Raw genomic sequence first — 14,405 nt, 5'->3', positions numbered from 1 at the left:
TGCTGGAGGTCTGCTGGGGGGCGGGGCCGATGTAGCCGGTCTGTGCTGGGGGGTGGGGCTACAGAGGACAGGAAAAGAAGAAATATAGTATTAAAACAGTTATGAAGTACACTACTCTTAAGGCCCAATATGCTCGTGGTGAAATTCTTCACTTACACCTTGTCTACACCATCTACGCAAGTGGCATGGTACGAAGTGACACAATAAAAGACAATAGAACCCATTATAATCAGGAGATGCTGTCTACGCTGGATGCGGCATGACATGACAAATCCAGCTTTTGCAGCACAGTGCGACGCTAGTTAGTTAGTTACAAAATTACTAATTTGTTCTTTAATTTCACTTTAATTACACTGGGGGCTTTAAAGGGTTAAGGCCTGTTCCACATTTGGGGTCTTGGCCACTTGAGAGCGCATGTGCAACAGGAAATAAGTGAACAATACTGTCCCAGGTCTAATGAATGCCAAAGCTCAGTGCACTTGTTGCACATTAGATCCACATTACATCTAATAGCGCATTGGAGCGGTATTTGAAGCCAAGCTTACCCCATCATCCATCATGTACAGGATCCCATGTGACTCAATATCGTGAGACGTCAAGAACAACTTTCCAGTGTAAGCTAAATTAATTAGATTGTACATAGAAAAAATGTGTATACAAAGCTCTGTTAAATGAGAAGTTTTACAACACTATGATGTAGTGTGTGCCATCAGATAATTAAAAGTTCTACACACACTTGTGGTCTTCACACTCAATTGAACACTTGGGGAATACAGGAAATACACCAGGAAACACCAAGAAATACAGGGGCTGGACAAAATAATGTGAACACCCATTATTATAGGGGTTAATATCCTTTGTGTAGGCTACAGGAAAAAACAAAAAAAAACTTTGCGATTATAATCTTTTTATTGTCTATACTCTCTAGGTTGCATCTCAGTGTACTATGGGTCAAATGGGTGACTTGTCAGACCTCCAAAAAAGGACAAATCATTGAAAGCCTGTTTAGCAGGAACGTCTATAACCCAACTGTTTGATGTTTTAAGAACAACAGTCTTTACAATTATGAGCATGTACACAAAGCATGATTAGACTTCATCAGCAAAGAAGAATAGAATGATAGGGACCGTCGAACACTAAGAAGGATTGTGTCCGAAAAACACAGAACTACTGCAGCAAAGTGACAGCAAACCTCAATATTCACCTTAAGGACCCTGTTTCCACAAACACCGACCAGAGAGGCCCGTGTTCATATTTTATTCTAAACATAGAAAGCCACAGTAATGGGAATGCAATTCCTTTCCAGACAGCAGCATGCTGTTCATTTTCTAACCTATTCTCTGGAATCCAGCTGTCGTTGACGGGCGGAGGTGCAGGAGTGGACACAGTGCTGGTGCTGATGTCACCGATGATGCTGAGGGCCTCTTTTATGGCGTGGTACATACGCAGCATCTCGTCTCTGCGCTGGGCCTGGTCAGCAGACTCCTCCATCAGACTGTTCTGATCTCCTGAGGAGTACAGGTAGGCCAACAGCTCGGAGTGGATGAAGTCTTTCGCCTGGGGACAGCAAGACAACAGAAAAGGAAGGAAAGGTTAATGAAGAGGCGAGGATGTTTGCAATACGCTATGTACAATGAATGTTTCAAGATGAACTGCTTAAAACACAAGCGGTTGTGCACTTACGTTGTTGATCATGAGATGCATGATAGTCTTGGGCATGAGGTCTCTGATGGTCTTGTTGACGATACCAGTGTAGGAGTCCACCAGGTTACGAATGGTCTCCACCTGCCTCTCCAGCTGAGGGTCCATGGAGAAGCTGTCAACTGGAGTGGCCTCTTCTGACTCCACCTACACAACATACACATCCCAGTTTCTTTACAATCACTTCTTATTTAATCTAAGTTTAGGACTTTTCATGAATTTTAACGACAACATCTAAAGTGACCTGTATCTTTAATGCATGAGTGGATGAGTGAAAACTATTCTTAGGGGGGAAAAAAAGAATAGTTTTGTTTACAACAAAATGTAAAGCCTTTCTTTACCTCTAAAACAACTTCTGCTAACCAAACCAAGACTGCGTAGATGGGAAAAACATTTGAACTATTTACTAGATACTAGACAACGTGAGTGATGTTTGCCCATGTAAAAGCTTTGTAAAAGTTGTTGCTAAGATGATTTAAGAGATCATCTGCTATACAGCTGCTACTGCATTTTGAGTGTTTCTGGCTTGCTGCTTATGCAAATTGCTTAGTAATAACATAGTAATAACACATTAATAATATAAAAGCATACCGGTCTTTAACAAACTGCAGATTTTCAGGTACCATGTCAATAACAGAAATGCATGTGCTAATATGTGCCTATTTTTTTCAACTCCCTAACTCCAAGTACATATAATAATAATAATATTAATGTTTGCCTTAGATGCACCACTACTACTAGTACTACTACTATTAATTTCATAACATACATTACCGTTCAAAAGTTGGCACCAGTAATGTTGTTTTTGAAAGAAAGTCATACTTTTATTCAGCAAGTATGCATTCAATTGATCAAAAGTGACAGGAAAGACATTTACAATGCTAAAAGCAATATGTATTTCAAATAAATACTGCTCTTTTGAACTTTCTATTCATTAAAGTATCCTGAAACTTATGCATACACACACAACAACCCCCCAGTAACCCAGTACGATTTCCTGCAAATTCCAAAGTCGGATCCCGGCTGGAACATTTCAGTGCGCTTGCCACGTCACTTTGCCTCCCCTTTCGTCCCTTTTTTACTTTCGTCCTCTCATTTCTCCATTTATCGCTTTCTCTTTACTTCGAAAACCACTGCTAAAGGCCCATTTCTCAGTGTTATTCATAAAACAATGGTACAGAGCGAAAACCGCACATGGTTCAGAATGCGAAAATGGAGCCATGATGGCAAAACGCTCTGTATTCCTCTCAAAGAAACTACAGAGGCCTGGAATATGCATTTGCCACGCAGCAGCGGACATGTGAGTAAACTGAATATATACATTTGAAATGAATTCCTAATGTAAACATTATCAATAAGTAATGTTGGGATATTCAGTGATGTTGTTTCAACCGATTTCATTATGTTTAGATTCATAATATATTAATATAATTTTTTTGTGCATATGCGGACCAGCTTTAATTACTTGATTCTTCATGTGCCTTCATTACTCGGTCCAAAAAGCTTTTTATACGTAAAAATCTAAACAAAACCAGCACATTTCACTACAAAATCAAAAGAGGTTACATTTTTACATTAAGAAAATGAAACCTATTTAACTGTAGCATTATTTTCATGAGAATTAAGCTTTCCCCCCCTCAAATTATCATTAACGTAGTATGTCAGAATATTTTACGTTTCCACTTTTTTTGTATTTTTGTTTTTGTAATTGTATCATTCCCAATTTATTCACAATGATTTTCATTAGACTTGTTATTTTAATACAATGTTATTTTACTGTTATAAATTATGTAAATCATACTTTACAATTTAAATATCAATATTTTTGACAGTCTTACAGTATTGAGAATCAGATTTATGGGGATTCTGATAACTTAACTTGCTGCAGAAACAAAGTTACAATCCAAACATCTAAATGGTTATATAACAACCTTCATTTACTTTGAAAATTTTTCTTATTACTCTATTTTAAATAAGTAGTGAGATGAGATTTCTGAAGGATCATGTGGCACTGAAGACTGGAGTAATGATGCTGGATAGGAATAGATTATTAGAAAATAATTGTATTATTATTTCACAATTATATTTTTACTGTATTTTTGCAATAAACGCCTTGGTGAGCATAAGAGACTGTGTAAGTGTAAGTGACAAATACATCCTGATACCAAAAGTCCTACCCTTCATTATTTCCCATTGAATGTTCAGTTTTATTTGTATACATCACATCATGAAAGTTAAACGTGTAGACTTTAAACTCTCAAAAATGGAATATGGAGTGCTTTAGATTGTCCATGTGTTCAAACTGAACATTAGTACCTGATCTTTCTCAGGATAAACGCCTGCTCGGAGAAAAGACGCTTTCCAGCTGTCCATGTCCTCCTGAGAATCACAGGCCAGCTCGATCTGACGCAAGTCCTTATACACGTTCCTGCAAGGGGGATCGAATACATGAAGTGGCCGAACACCAAACTCAAATACACAAACATAGAGAGTTGCAGTCAGCCCTGACCTTTGCTCGGTGTTGAAGATTGCAAAAATATGCTTGGTATCCAATGGAAATGACTGCATTTCGTATGTGAAAATTTGCAGACTGCATTTCGTATGTGAAAATTTGCAGAAGTATGGAAAATGTGGGCCCATCAATATGCAAAAATATTAACATACAAATAAATATTCATAGCTAAACAGGAAAAGTGATGACTGTAACTGCGTGAAAAATAGCAGAAGTGCGATTTACCAACTTAAACGCATAAAACATGTTGTATAAGTATTAGCGAAAACACCCTGATTTTTGATTCAGTGTTTTCTGTTTTTTTTTTTTTTTTACCTGATATACACAATTATATGCCTATTTGCACTTTACTATTCGCATTTAGCATTAGGTTGCGATTCACCAGTTGGGAACCACTAGACTATAGTATCTAGCATTACTCTGCATGGAGTCGGAACATAAGGCAGCAATTAAAGCTTGGTTAAAAAATAAACTCTCTAGAAACTCTGAATATACACTAACAAAACCACTGGGGAGTATCTTGAAGTCTTGAAATAGAGCAACAATAAAAGAATAAAGGAACAATTTTGCTGTGCTTGTGGATTTTTTTTTCGTTCTAAAGCACAGGGAAACATGACATCAGATGCCATCCAGACCCACTGGATGCCAGAGAACAGGGGTCAGAGGTCGGCAGTGGTATGTTACGATCAAATTAGTGAGTAAAAGCAAGCCTGCATGCTGGTAAACGAAGGAGAATGCTGTTATTAGTGTTAAATTGGAGAAAGACGTACACTCAAGTGTGAAAACCTATTGAACGGGAAGGAATAGTGAAAGAAGACACAGGTAAGCGGGTCGTAACCAGAGGCTGTTTGCTAAGAGAAGGTACAGGAGCTGGAGAAGAAAGGGTTAGTCAAGGAAATGGGAGGGAAAGGGCTTTCAGATTTCAGTGGTAAAGAAATTTCAGTGTTATTTTTGAGGTTAACTCAAGGATTGTGGAACACTGTTTCGTAAAGTCAACAGAATCAAAATGAATCTTATTTCCATTATTAAAAGGTTCACCCAAAAATGAAAATTAGCCCATTATTTACTCACCCTCAAGCCATCCTAGGTGTATATGACTTTCTTCTTTCAGATGAATCCAATCGGAGTTATATAAAAAATTTACTTTGATCTTCCAAGCTGTTTAATGGTAGTCAGCGGGTGTTGCAGTTCATCAATCCAAAAGAAGTGAAATACAGCGCCCATCCATAATAAAAAGTGCCTCACACGGCTCCGGGAGGTGAACAAAGGCCTCCTGTAGCGACTCGATGCGTTTTTGTTACAAAAATAACCATGCGCAACGCCGACATCTTACATCATCCTCCCGGAGCTGCTTCCATGTACAACTGTTGGCGCAAGCTAGATTAAAGGGATTATTATGTTTTGAACATGGATATTTTTCTTACAAAAACGCATCGATTCACTACAGGAGGCCTTTGTTCACCCCCCGGAGCCGTGTGAGGCACTTTTTATTATGGATGGATGCGCTTTATTTCACTTCTTTTGGACTGATGCACTGCAACACCCGCTGACTGTCATTAAACAGCTTGGAAGATCAAAGTAAATTTTTAATATAACTCCGATTGGATTCATCTGAAAGAAAGAAGTCATATACACCTAGGATGGCTTGAGGGTGAGTAAATAATGGGCTAATTTTTGGGTGAACTATCCCTTTAATGCACATTCCAGCTCCGTTCTGGTACTACATCTTACATCGAAATACCCCACAGCGTCAATGACACTGAACGTTTTCCATTAAAGAAAGAAATATCACAACAAAATGTACTGCAAGCATTTCTACGGTGCCATCCCTTTTCTCCCTTTCCATTTTGCTTTGTTCTCTGTAAAAACGGAGTGAAACTGAGAGGAGGGGGTTAGAGTTAGACAGAGCCAACAGAAACAACGCAAACATAAAGTTATAACAGGCTATACAGATTGTTTGCCTTGGTGGGGAAATGCCATCAACCTTCTTAAATATAGAAACCTGATAACCATCTCTGAGAGGGGAAAAAAGACGGAAGAGACTGATGAGCAGAGAAAAACACCAGGACAGTACGGCTCAGGCATCTCGTGCTAGGATGTACTGTAGCGACCCGAACAAACGACCACAAAAACGCTCTTGAATATCTTTTCATTAGACAGAAACCCAGCAAATATCTGTGGTCAGAGCCTGGCTTGGGCTCTGTATTCTCTAACATGGATCCAATTACCCTTTTGCCGCCCACAACTGAAAGAAATGAGAGCATGACCCTATTTTCCATTGTGTTTGGATTTCACCGTTCTTCCATGTTGCACATTCTGACTGCTGTCTCTCTAAATTAAACAAATTAATCCTAATATTATGTACATTTAAAATGCATAATTATTAACAAGTTAATCAAAGAGTTGGCCAAATATGATCAGAAATTTAATTAAACAGAAATTTGTTGACAGAAGGGATGATTTTGAATTAAAGATGAGATGATTAGATGATTACCTGTGAGAGGCGACTGTTAATTAACCCAATAGAAATCTCCCAATTAACTTTGCCCCAGAAAGGATTTCTCTAAGGTTGAGCAGTTAATTTAGTAAATTAGAACCAATTGATTAGCAAAAGGAACCCGACACTGCCACATTCTGGCCATTACTGGCACACCAAAGGGGGGGGGGGGGAAATCAACAACTAAATACACCAACTCACTGTTATGGTAGGGCTGGACAATATTTTGTTTATCCACAATAAGTTCGGTGCGGATATAAAATTAAGCAACAGTTATTATTGTGATGACTTTAAGACCCTTTTACTGTATTTGGCCATTAAGTTTGTGATTAAGATTCAATTTAATTCAATTTATTTAATAGTTTCAAAATACGATTCATCACCTTAAAAATGCTCATGCCCTTTGTGGCACTTTACAATTATTAAAAGTTAATAAACAAATCTAAAGGTAAATGTTTATTTATGACTCTGAATTGTTACATAGCTACTCTTCATTTAGTGAAAAACAGAAAACATGTCTTGATTACATTAATTAGATATATATTGCTTTACTTTTGAACTACTTGACAAAAATGGCTGTTTGGATGCAATGACATTTAATATAGTTAAAAGGTTCAAACATATTGAGAATTTTTAAGCCATATAGCCCAGTCCTACCTCAGACATGTTGTTAGTATAAACAAAATCATATTTCAGTGGAAAATAATTGTGATTAGCTCTTCATGGCAAATGCATTCAAAAATCTATAAAAATACATTAATTAATTAAAAATGCACACCACATACATGTAAAAAAAAAAAATCCCAATCACACACCACATGTTATCTTGGGTTTGATTTTGGCTCTTTAGTATGAATTGTATGTTTTCTTGGCCCCGCCCACCCACCATATCCCCATGGTGACGTAGAGGCTGATTCTCCACAAGGCAAACTCTGCTCACCCAGCCTGGGCCACCAGGACTCACATCCAGCAACAGGATAACTGAGGCCTCCATTTCACTCCATTTTCTCATAAAAAAAGGGTTCTTTCATGCATAAAAATACACTGATATATTAAATTAAGGGTGCACTGTGACATTTTCTCAAAGGAATGGTTAGTAATGTTCTCTCGGTTTAATTACTAAAATTACCGAATGTTAGGTGATGCCACTAATTACAGTGGGCATTTTATGGTGGAATTGACGTCAGTTACTGATTAGTCGTAACTGTAATTGAAAAACTAGCCATAATTAAATTTTATTCCAGTTTGGTTTTTCCACCAGACTATACCTTCTCGGCTTCGCCTTCTCTCAGGCCACCTAGCTGCAGAGTGAAAGAAAAACCATCAGCTTTATAACTCTCGTCGGCAAGTTTACACACAGACATCCCACCCACACTGGTAATTACAGAGTTGTTTGACCTGTTACGGCCTCAGTTCTCCTGTCTGGATGAGCGCTGGTGACCTTTAACTGGGCATGGCTTGTAGGTTTGTGGTACTTACCAGTATTTCACCCTGCAGTGATAAGGAGGGACGGGGGTGGGGGCAAGTTTTGGGGAGAAGAAATGAGACAGAGACACAGGAAACAAGCAAAGCCAGGAAGGGAAGACAGTGCAGTTAAGAAAGACACATTTTTCAAATGGAAATGAAAAGGTTTGACGGGGACAAGGGTGTGATGGAGTGAGTCAAAGAACAGAGAAAAGTCATAATGAGAAAAAAGTTAGAAGCCACTGAAACCTTCAAACATGATAAGCCCATTTCAGGCTCTTTTATTTTTCTAACTTTGTTAGAAAAATACTCTTTACTGCCAAGCAATGTTCATTCCAAATGAAATGGTGCACATACTGTAAATACTAACACTGTGTCCTAACCAGGCGTGAAGTGACATAATTCCAGCTGTCAACACAAATTACAGCGTGATGCTTCACAATATCAGCCATTCAGAACATGTCTGATGTATAATGGAGTTGTTCATGACAACAGTTATGTATTGAAATAAACTAAGAACTGTTTCAATAGCAGCAAAAGTGTTTTGCAATACAATATGAACACAATACCTAACAATTGTATATAACAATGAATCTTTTTTGATACAAGTACATAGAAATTAAAGAGACCAAATTGGACCCATTGTAATTAAGTTAAATAAATCATAATGATTCAGTTTACAATAAATCAGTTTAATTACTTATTTGCTGTTAATATGACAATGTGTAGTGAAACATACACATTCAGAACATTATACATTTTGTTGTGACAAAGAATACATTTTTACAAATGTTACCAGCATAGCACTGTTTAGTATTTTAATTTATAAGAATGATAATTTTCCTATTATTTAATAATTTATGCAAGCATACATAGTATAATAGCATATGGTATAATGTCATTAGGATCAATAATTTGGTGCTTTCAATGTCACGTGAAGTACCACATACAAAGTTTAAACTTTCCACTGAGAAACCTCCTGATCAAGTCATGCTTGCGATGGAGTTTCTCATCCTCGGACTCGAATTGATAAGGTAATATCGATGTCATTTTTGTAAACTTATAGCATCTTTGTTTACAAGTAATCCTCCTGAGCAAAAAATAATTATGGTAATGGGCGTTTCGTTCCTGACACGCATTGTATACGGAAATACCAATCAGCCAGCTGACCAATCAGAGCAGAGTAGGCTTATGGAAGGGAAGCGTTTACAGACCTTAAGCTCAGAACTGCTTTGAACGAATCATTTCGAAATCATTGAAAAATTATTCTAATATTAAATGTAGAAAATTACAATGCTTTCTGACCGTAGATGCATTTAAACCTGTTGTAGGGGACTCCGACACAATATTAGGACACTTTAAAATACCATATGACCTGCTCTTTAAGTGGAATTGGAACTACAGCAAGTATTGGTAAGCTCCTAACGATTCCCATCCCTAGTTATTAAAACATATAAATCTTAAGTGATAACAATTTCATGTGAAATGCAGGAAATATTTGCATATTAAATAGATTAAATTCCCACCGATACTCTTCCAAAACTGAGAGTGAAAAAGACTCAAGAAAGGAAAGAATGTGAAATTTTCAAAAAGAATGTGTGGCATTGGAGAGGGAGGACAGAATTAAAAATCAAGAATCAAGCACTGCAGTTCCACCTATGACCACAAGACGGCAGGTAATAATAATAATAATTATAATAATTCATTACATTTATACAGCGCTTTTCTAGGCACTCAAAGCGCTTTACATTGTCAGGGGGTATCTCCTCATCCACCACCAGTGTGCAGCATCCACCTGGATGATGCGACGGCAGCCATAGTGCGCCAGAACGCCCACCACACACCAGCTTACTGGTGGAGAGGAGACAGAGTGATGAAGCCAATCAGTAGATATGGGGATGGTTAGGAGGCCATGATGGTCAGAGGCCAATGTGCAAATTTGGCCAGGATGCCGAGGTCACACCTCTACTCTTTTCGAAAGACATCCTGGGATTTTTAATGACCACAGAGAGTCAGGACCTCGGTTTAACGTCTCATCCGAAGGACGTGCTTGTTGACAGTATAGTGTCCCCGTCACTACACTGGGGCGTTAGGACCCACACAGGGTGAGCACCCCCTGCTGGCCTCACTGACACCTCTTCCAGCAGCAACCTAGTTTTCCCAGGAGGTCTCCCATCCAGGTACTGACCAGGCTCAGCCCTGCTTAGCTTCAGTGGGTAGCCAGTCTTGGGCTACAGGGTGATATGGCTGCCGGTGCTAAACGGCAGGAGACGGTTTCTTTGTTGCTATGACAACAGCAGCAGCCTTTTGTGTTTGGGGCAGGAGGCAAAGCGTCTGTCACTGTGTGTCTTTTACTTTTACAGTCAGTGGTTGAGGCTTAACTGATGCTCTACTAAAGCAACAAAAAATAAAAGAAGGTGATGTGCCACTGACAAATGCTGGAATTGGGGCTCTAAAGCCGATTCATCTTGGAAACATCCAATTTTTCCAAGCAATCTGAATGTTTTTTATTGGATTCACATGGGATATGGAAATGCAAGGCTCATTATGTAACAGAACACCAACTTTGGACAAGTCACATGGACACATTCCAGACAATCACTATGGGTGTGGTGGAGAGGGCGTGGCTGATTCATACAGGTGGAAAGCTGAATGGGAAGGTGGGCGGCAGCATGTGGAAATAGAGGGATGAGGAGTTTTTTGACTCCGCCTTTTCTCGATCCGCTCCTGGTTACCTTCTTGGCACTTTTCCTGACGAGGGTGGTGAGTTCGGACACCACCAGGTCCACACATTTCAGGCTGGGTTCTTTCAGTTTGCGGATCTGTTTTTTCACTATAGTCTCAAAGGCCAGATCAGGGGTGAACAGCCCCGTTCTGAGGGGGTCAGGGGGATGCCAGTGAAAGAAGGGGGGAGAAGAAGTGTTCAGGTGTTAAAAAAGGACAGAAAAAGAGAAAGAAGGGGAAGAATAAAAAGAGAGGAAACTTTTAGTTGATTAATTATTGCTCATCTATGAACAGATACAAACTAGGTCCAAAAGGGGGAGCCGCAGGTTTTCACATCCATGAATTATGTATTTTTTGCACCACAATAAACAAACCCTAGAAAAGCTTGTTCACTCAACATCCAATATAACTAGTCTAAAATATTTGCATTTTTCCACACCAAAAATATTCACTACTACAATGCTACTACACAGTATATATTTTTTTACATTTATTAAATATTAAAACAACTGGCCTCTAAAATAATAATAATAATAATAATAATAATGATGATGACGACAAAGATTCATTGTATTTTTTGGAAATATCGGAATCAAATGGTTTTCATGACACTTGGTTTTGTTAAAGTCGCAATGAAACAGAAGTAGCAACTGTAACATATGCACAAATTAATTGTTCACAATAATGGCTCGTTTCCACTGAGCGGTACAGTTCGATACAGTACAGTACGGTACGCAATTATGTCCGTTTCCACTGTCAGAAGTTGTGAATATTCCCAAAATAGCGAACAGTGCCACTTTTTTGGTACCCTTCAATTGGGGAACCTAGCACAGCAAAGGGTAACAAATGGGTGGAGCTAAACTCCCCACAGGATGTTGATTGGTTGACTAGAATCGTCACTTTTGCGTGATACAAGGGGATAAAGCGTCCTTCACTCGTTCTGCTTTGCTGTCCATGAGTGTCGGGCTTATTTACATCAGAGTGCGCAAACACAAAAAAAATATAACCGCGTATTTTATAATTTTATATTTTCACACAGACAATAGCCGTTTCTCAGTATGCGTTCTTGTGGACTTGTGAAACGTCATTGCTCAAAAACCCATGTAATTTTCTAAATATTACTGTTATTGTGTCATAAAATGTAGTTTTAAGGGTTTTTCAGGCAAGAATGTAATTATTTAAAACTCAAATCTGCGGTTTATTTATAAAGATAGCGCCAATTTGAAAATTTGCTATGCCGATTTCGGAGCTCCAGGCGATCAGCGGGCGCTCAGTGCTCATGTATCCGCATAGAGCCGCCTTAGCTCGGCTAGTCCTTTCGACATTTGCCGCTGACTCTGACGTCTCTGTAGTGATTAAACATGAGATACAATTCGTTTTGGGTAGGCTATATTTAACAGGCATTCGTGGTCTCATGAATCTATTATTTATTCCTGGTCATATCGTTTTGGCAGAGCACAAAGTTGTTTAACTTTATATATTTAATTTGAACTTTACCGTAGTACATCGCTGACTTTGTAGCATACGTTTGACTGAACTGTTTGCTTTTGTCTTTATTTCCTCTTATATAAGCCTCTTATACTTTGTACTTGTACGTTTATAATGGCTATTATTGTTCATTAAAACAGACATTTAACAAAAAGAGGCAGAGTTGTGCTTATTGTCGCGGTTCATTGTCGATCGCTACTTTCCGGCATACACCACACCTATCAAGAAGGGTACTATTGGCAGTGGAAACGCAAGCCTGATCAGGGTTACCCGTACCGAATCGTACTGTACTGAACTGTACCGTACCGCTCAGTGGAAACGAGCCATAAGATCTATATATTTATTTATAAAATAGATAGGGTGAATTTTCGTTTCATGCTGACTTTTAATAGTTCTTCAACATCTGTATTCTTCAGCCAATGTGGAGAGAATGCCGCACCACAGCAAAATCTATAGTCTAAGTTAAGCCTGCGACACAAAATAATTGAAACTGCAATAAAATATGTGGATGCAAAAACAGATAAGACTACAAAACCAGTCCAATTTCTGAACAGATGACTCTTATAAACCCTGACTCTTGCAATTAATCTGTGAAAACGACTCTCAAATCTTAAAGAGACCTTCAAACCAATGAGTTGCTCATTTAAACTGGCGAAAAAGACTCAATGTAGTCTCAGTGAAGTAATTATAAAATTGCATATACAGATGTACTTAAGTCCTAATTAAACTGGTAAAAAAAACAACACTAAATTTCAACTAAATGCATTTAATATAAATTTAAGATTTTTTATAGATTCTCATTCAATTGCAAATAACATGCAATTATGTATCTGAAAACATTACATTCAGTTTGCACTTAAATATATTATTTTAAAGTATATTATTCATTTAATAAGTACTATTTTTTTTCTAAGTATGCTACAGTCAAGTGTACTTCTTTTTATATGATTAATAATGTGATCACTATCGCCCCCCCCTTACATTTTCATGTTGACCCTTGGCTACAGAGACGCTCAGGATGTTGCAGCACCCCTGGCTCATCCCTTTTAGACTGCAGATGACCAGAGAGTGAAATTCTCCGCTCATCTCCTTAGCACAAAACCGTCACAACACCCCAACACACGACAGCAGAGCCAGCGCACACGGCAGTCGGGGGGGCCGAGGGGGGTCACACCGACACGCAAACACACGTTCAACCTCTGACTCTCACTCTGTGCTTTTCACTGAAAGCCCCATCTGTTTGTCTCAGGTGTAGTGTGACGCCCCCTCACAAGAAGCCCCCCAGTGGCCAGGCTGGGGTACTGCAGTACCTTGTTGGTGCACTGCCTGACTGTGTTGATGAGCTCCTGAATAACCAGATCGATACATTTCAGACAGGGCTCTTTCAGCTTAATGATCTGCTTTTTCACGATGGCTTCAAACGCCAGATCTGGAGTGAACAGCCCAGTTCTGAGAACGCACAGGACAGACAGACAGCAGGACGTAAGAGGACGGAGACAAACAGTGAGGAGAAAGAAAAACAACAAAAGTGCCAAAAAAATAACTCAAAGACAGATATTTGTGACAATGATATTAAAACAGAAGTGAAACCACATTAAATTAGGATACTTGAAGGTGAAGTGGAGGGAAAGAAGAGGATAAAGACAACGTTTTAGCTCACAAAGACTAAAAAAAATTAAATAAAGTGAGTTCTAAATAAGAAACGGACAGATTAGTGTGGCTCACTGTGGGGAAAAAGAAGTCAATTAGACATTTCAGAGACAACAAGGTTTCTCTTAAAATCACTTTAGGCCATGCCCTCATGACACAGTTTATTGAGGTCGCAGATATTTTTGAGGGTCTCACAAGAGGGACAAATCGCAGCCTAACTGATACTCACTTTGATTGTAGACTCATATTAAGCAACTCAATCTAGTCTGGCTCAAAACTAAGAGCAGACGAGGGTAGAATTTGACAAGACAGAATCCACATTAAGCCAAAGTCAAAGACTATATTCTCATGGTCTCAATCTTGGTCCTT

At 38.7% G+C, this 14,405-nt stretch overlaps 1 protein-coding gene and 2 long non-coding RNA genes across 3 annotated transcripts in view; 1 reads left to right on the top strand and 2 right to left on the bottom strand.

Moving 5' to 3' along the window:
- Window positions 1-3: 3 nt before the first annotated feature.
- The window catches only part of LOC107599337 (dynamin-2-like), a gene marked incomplete at its 3' end in the record, with an annotated part of 51,929 nt that continues 37,527 nt past the window's right edge, over window positions 4-14,405 (bottom strand). The window contains exons 10-15 of the mRNA XM_016290898.1: window positions 13,697-13,835; window positions 4,211-4,263; window positions 4,018-4,129; window positions 1,684-1,848; window positions 1,334-1,557; window positions 4-58 (exon numbers count right to left, since the gene is read on the bottom strand). Coding sequence (XP_016146384.1) covers window positions 4-58; window positions 1,334-1,557; window positions 1,684-1,848; window positions 4,018-4,129; window positions 4,211-4,263; window positions 13,697-13,835 — 748 coding nt within the window. The remainder of the gene's footprint in view (window positions 59-1,333; window positions 1,558-1,683; window positions 1,849-4,017; window positions 4,130-4,210; window positions 4,264-13,696; window positions 13,836-14,405) is intronic.
- On the bottom strand, window positions 7,556-8,408 carry LOC107599311 (uncharacterized). The gene is made up of 2 exons (XR_001610656.1): window positions 8,109-8,408; window positions 7,556-8,011 (listed from the first exon to the last, which is right to left on the bottom strand). It is a non-coding gene; the product is annotated as an uncharacterized lncRNA (long non-coding RNA).
- LOC107599312 (uncharacterized) lies at window positions 9,403-10,575 on the top strand. Its single transcript, XR_001610657.1, has 2 exons — window positions 9,403-9,850; window positions 10,442-10,575. It is a non-coding gene; the product is annotated as an uncharacterized lncRNA (long non-coding RNA).

This window comes from Sinocyclocheilus grahami, unplaced genomic scaffold (assembly GCF_001515645.1).
Source record: "Sinocyclocheilus grahami isolate Dianchi unplaced genomic scaffold, SAMN03320097.WGS_v1.1 scaffold264.1, whole genome shotgun sequence".
Taxonomy (NCBI): domain Eukaryota; kingdom Metazoa; phylum Chordata; class Actinopteri; order Cypriniformes; family Cyprinidae; genus Sinocyclocheilus; species Sinocyclocheilus grahami.
This window is presented reverse-complemented; position numbering and strand designations above follow the sequence as displayed.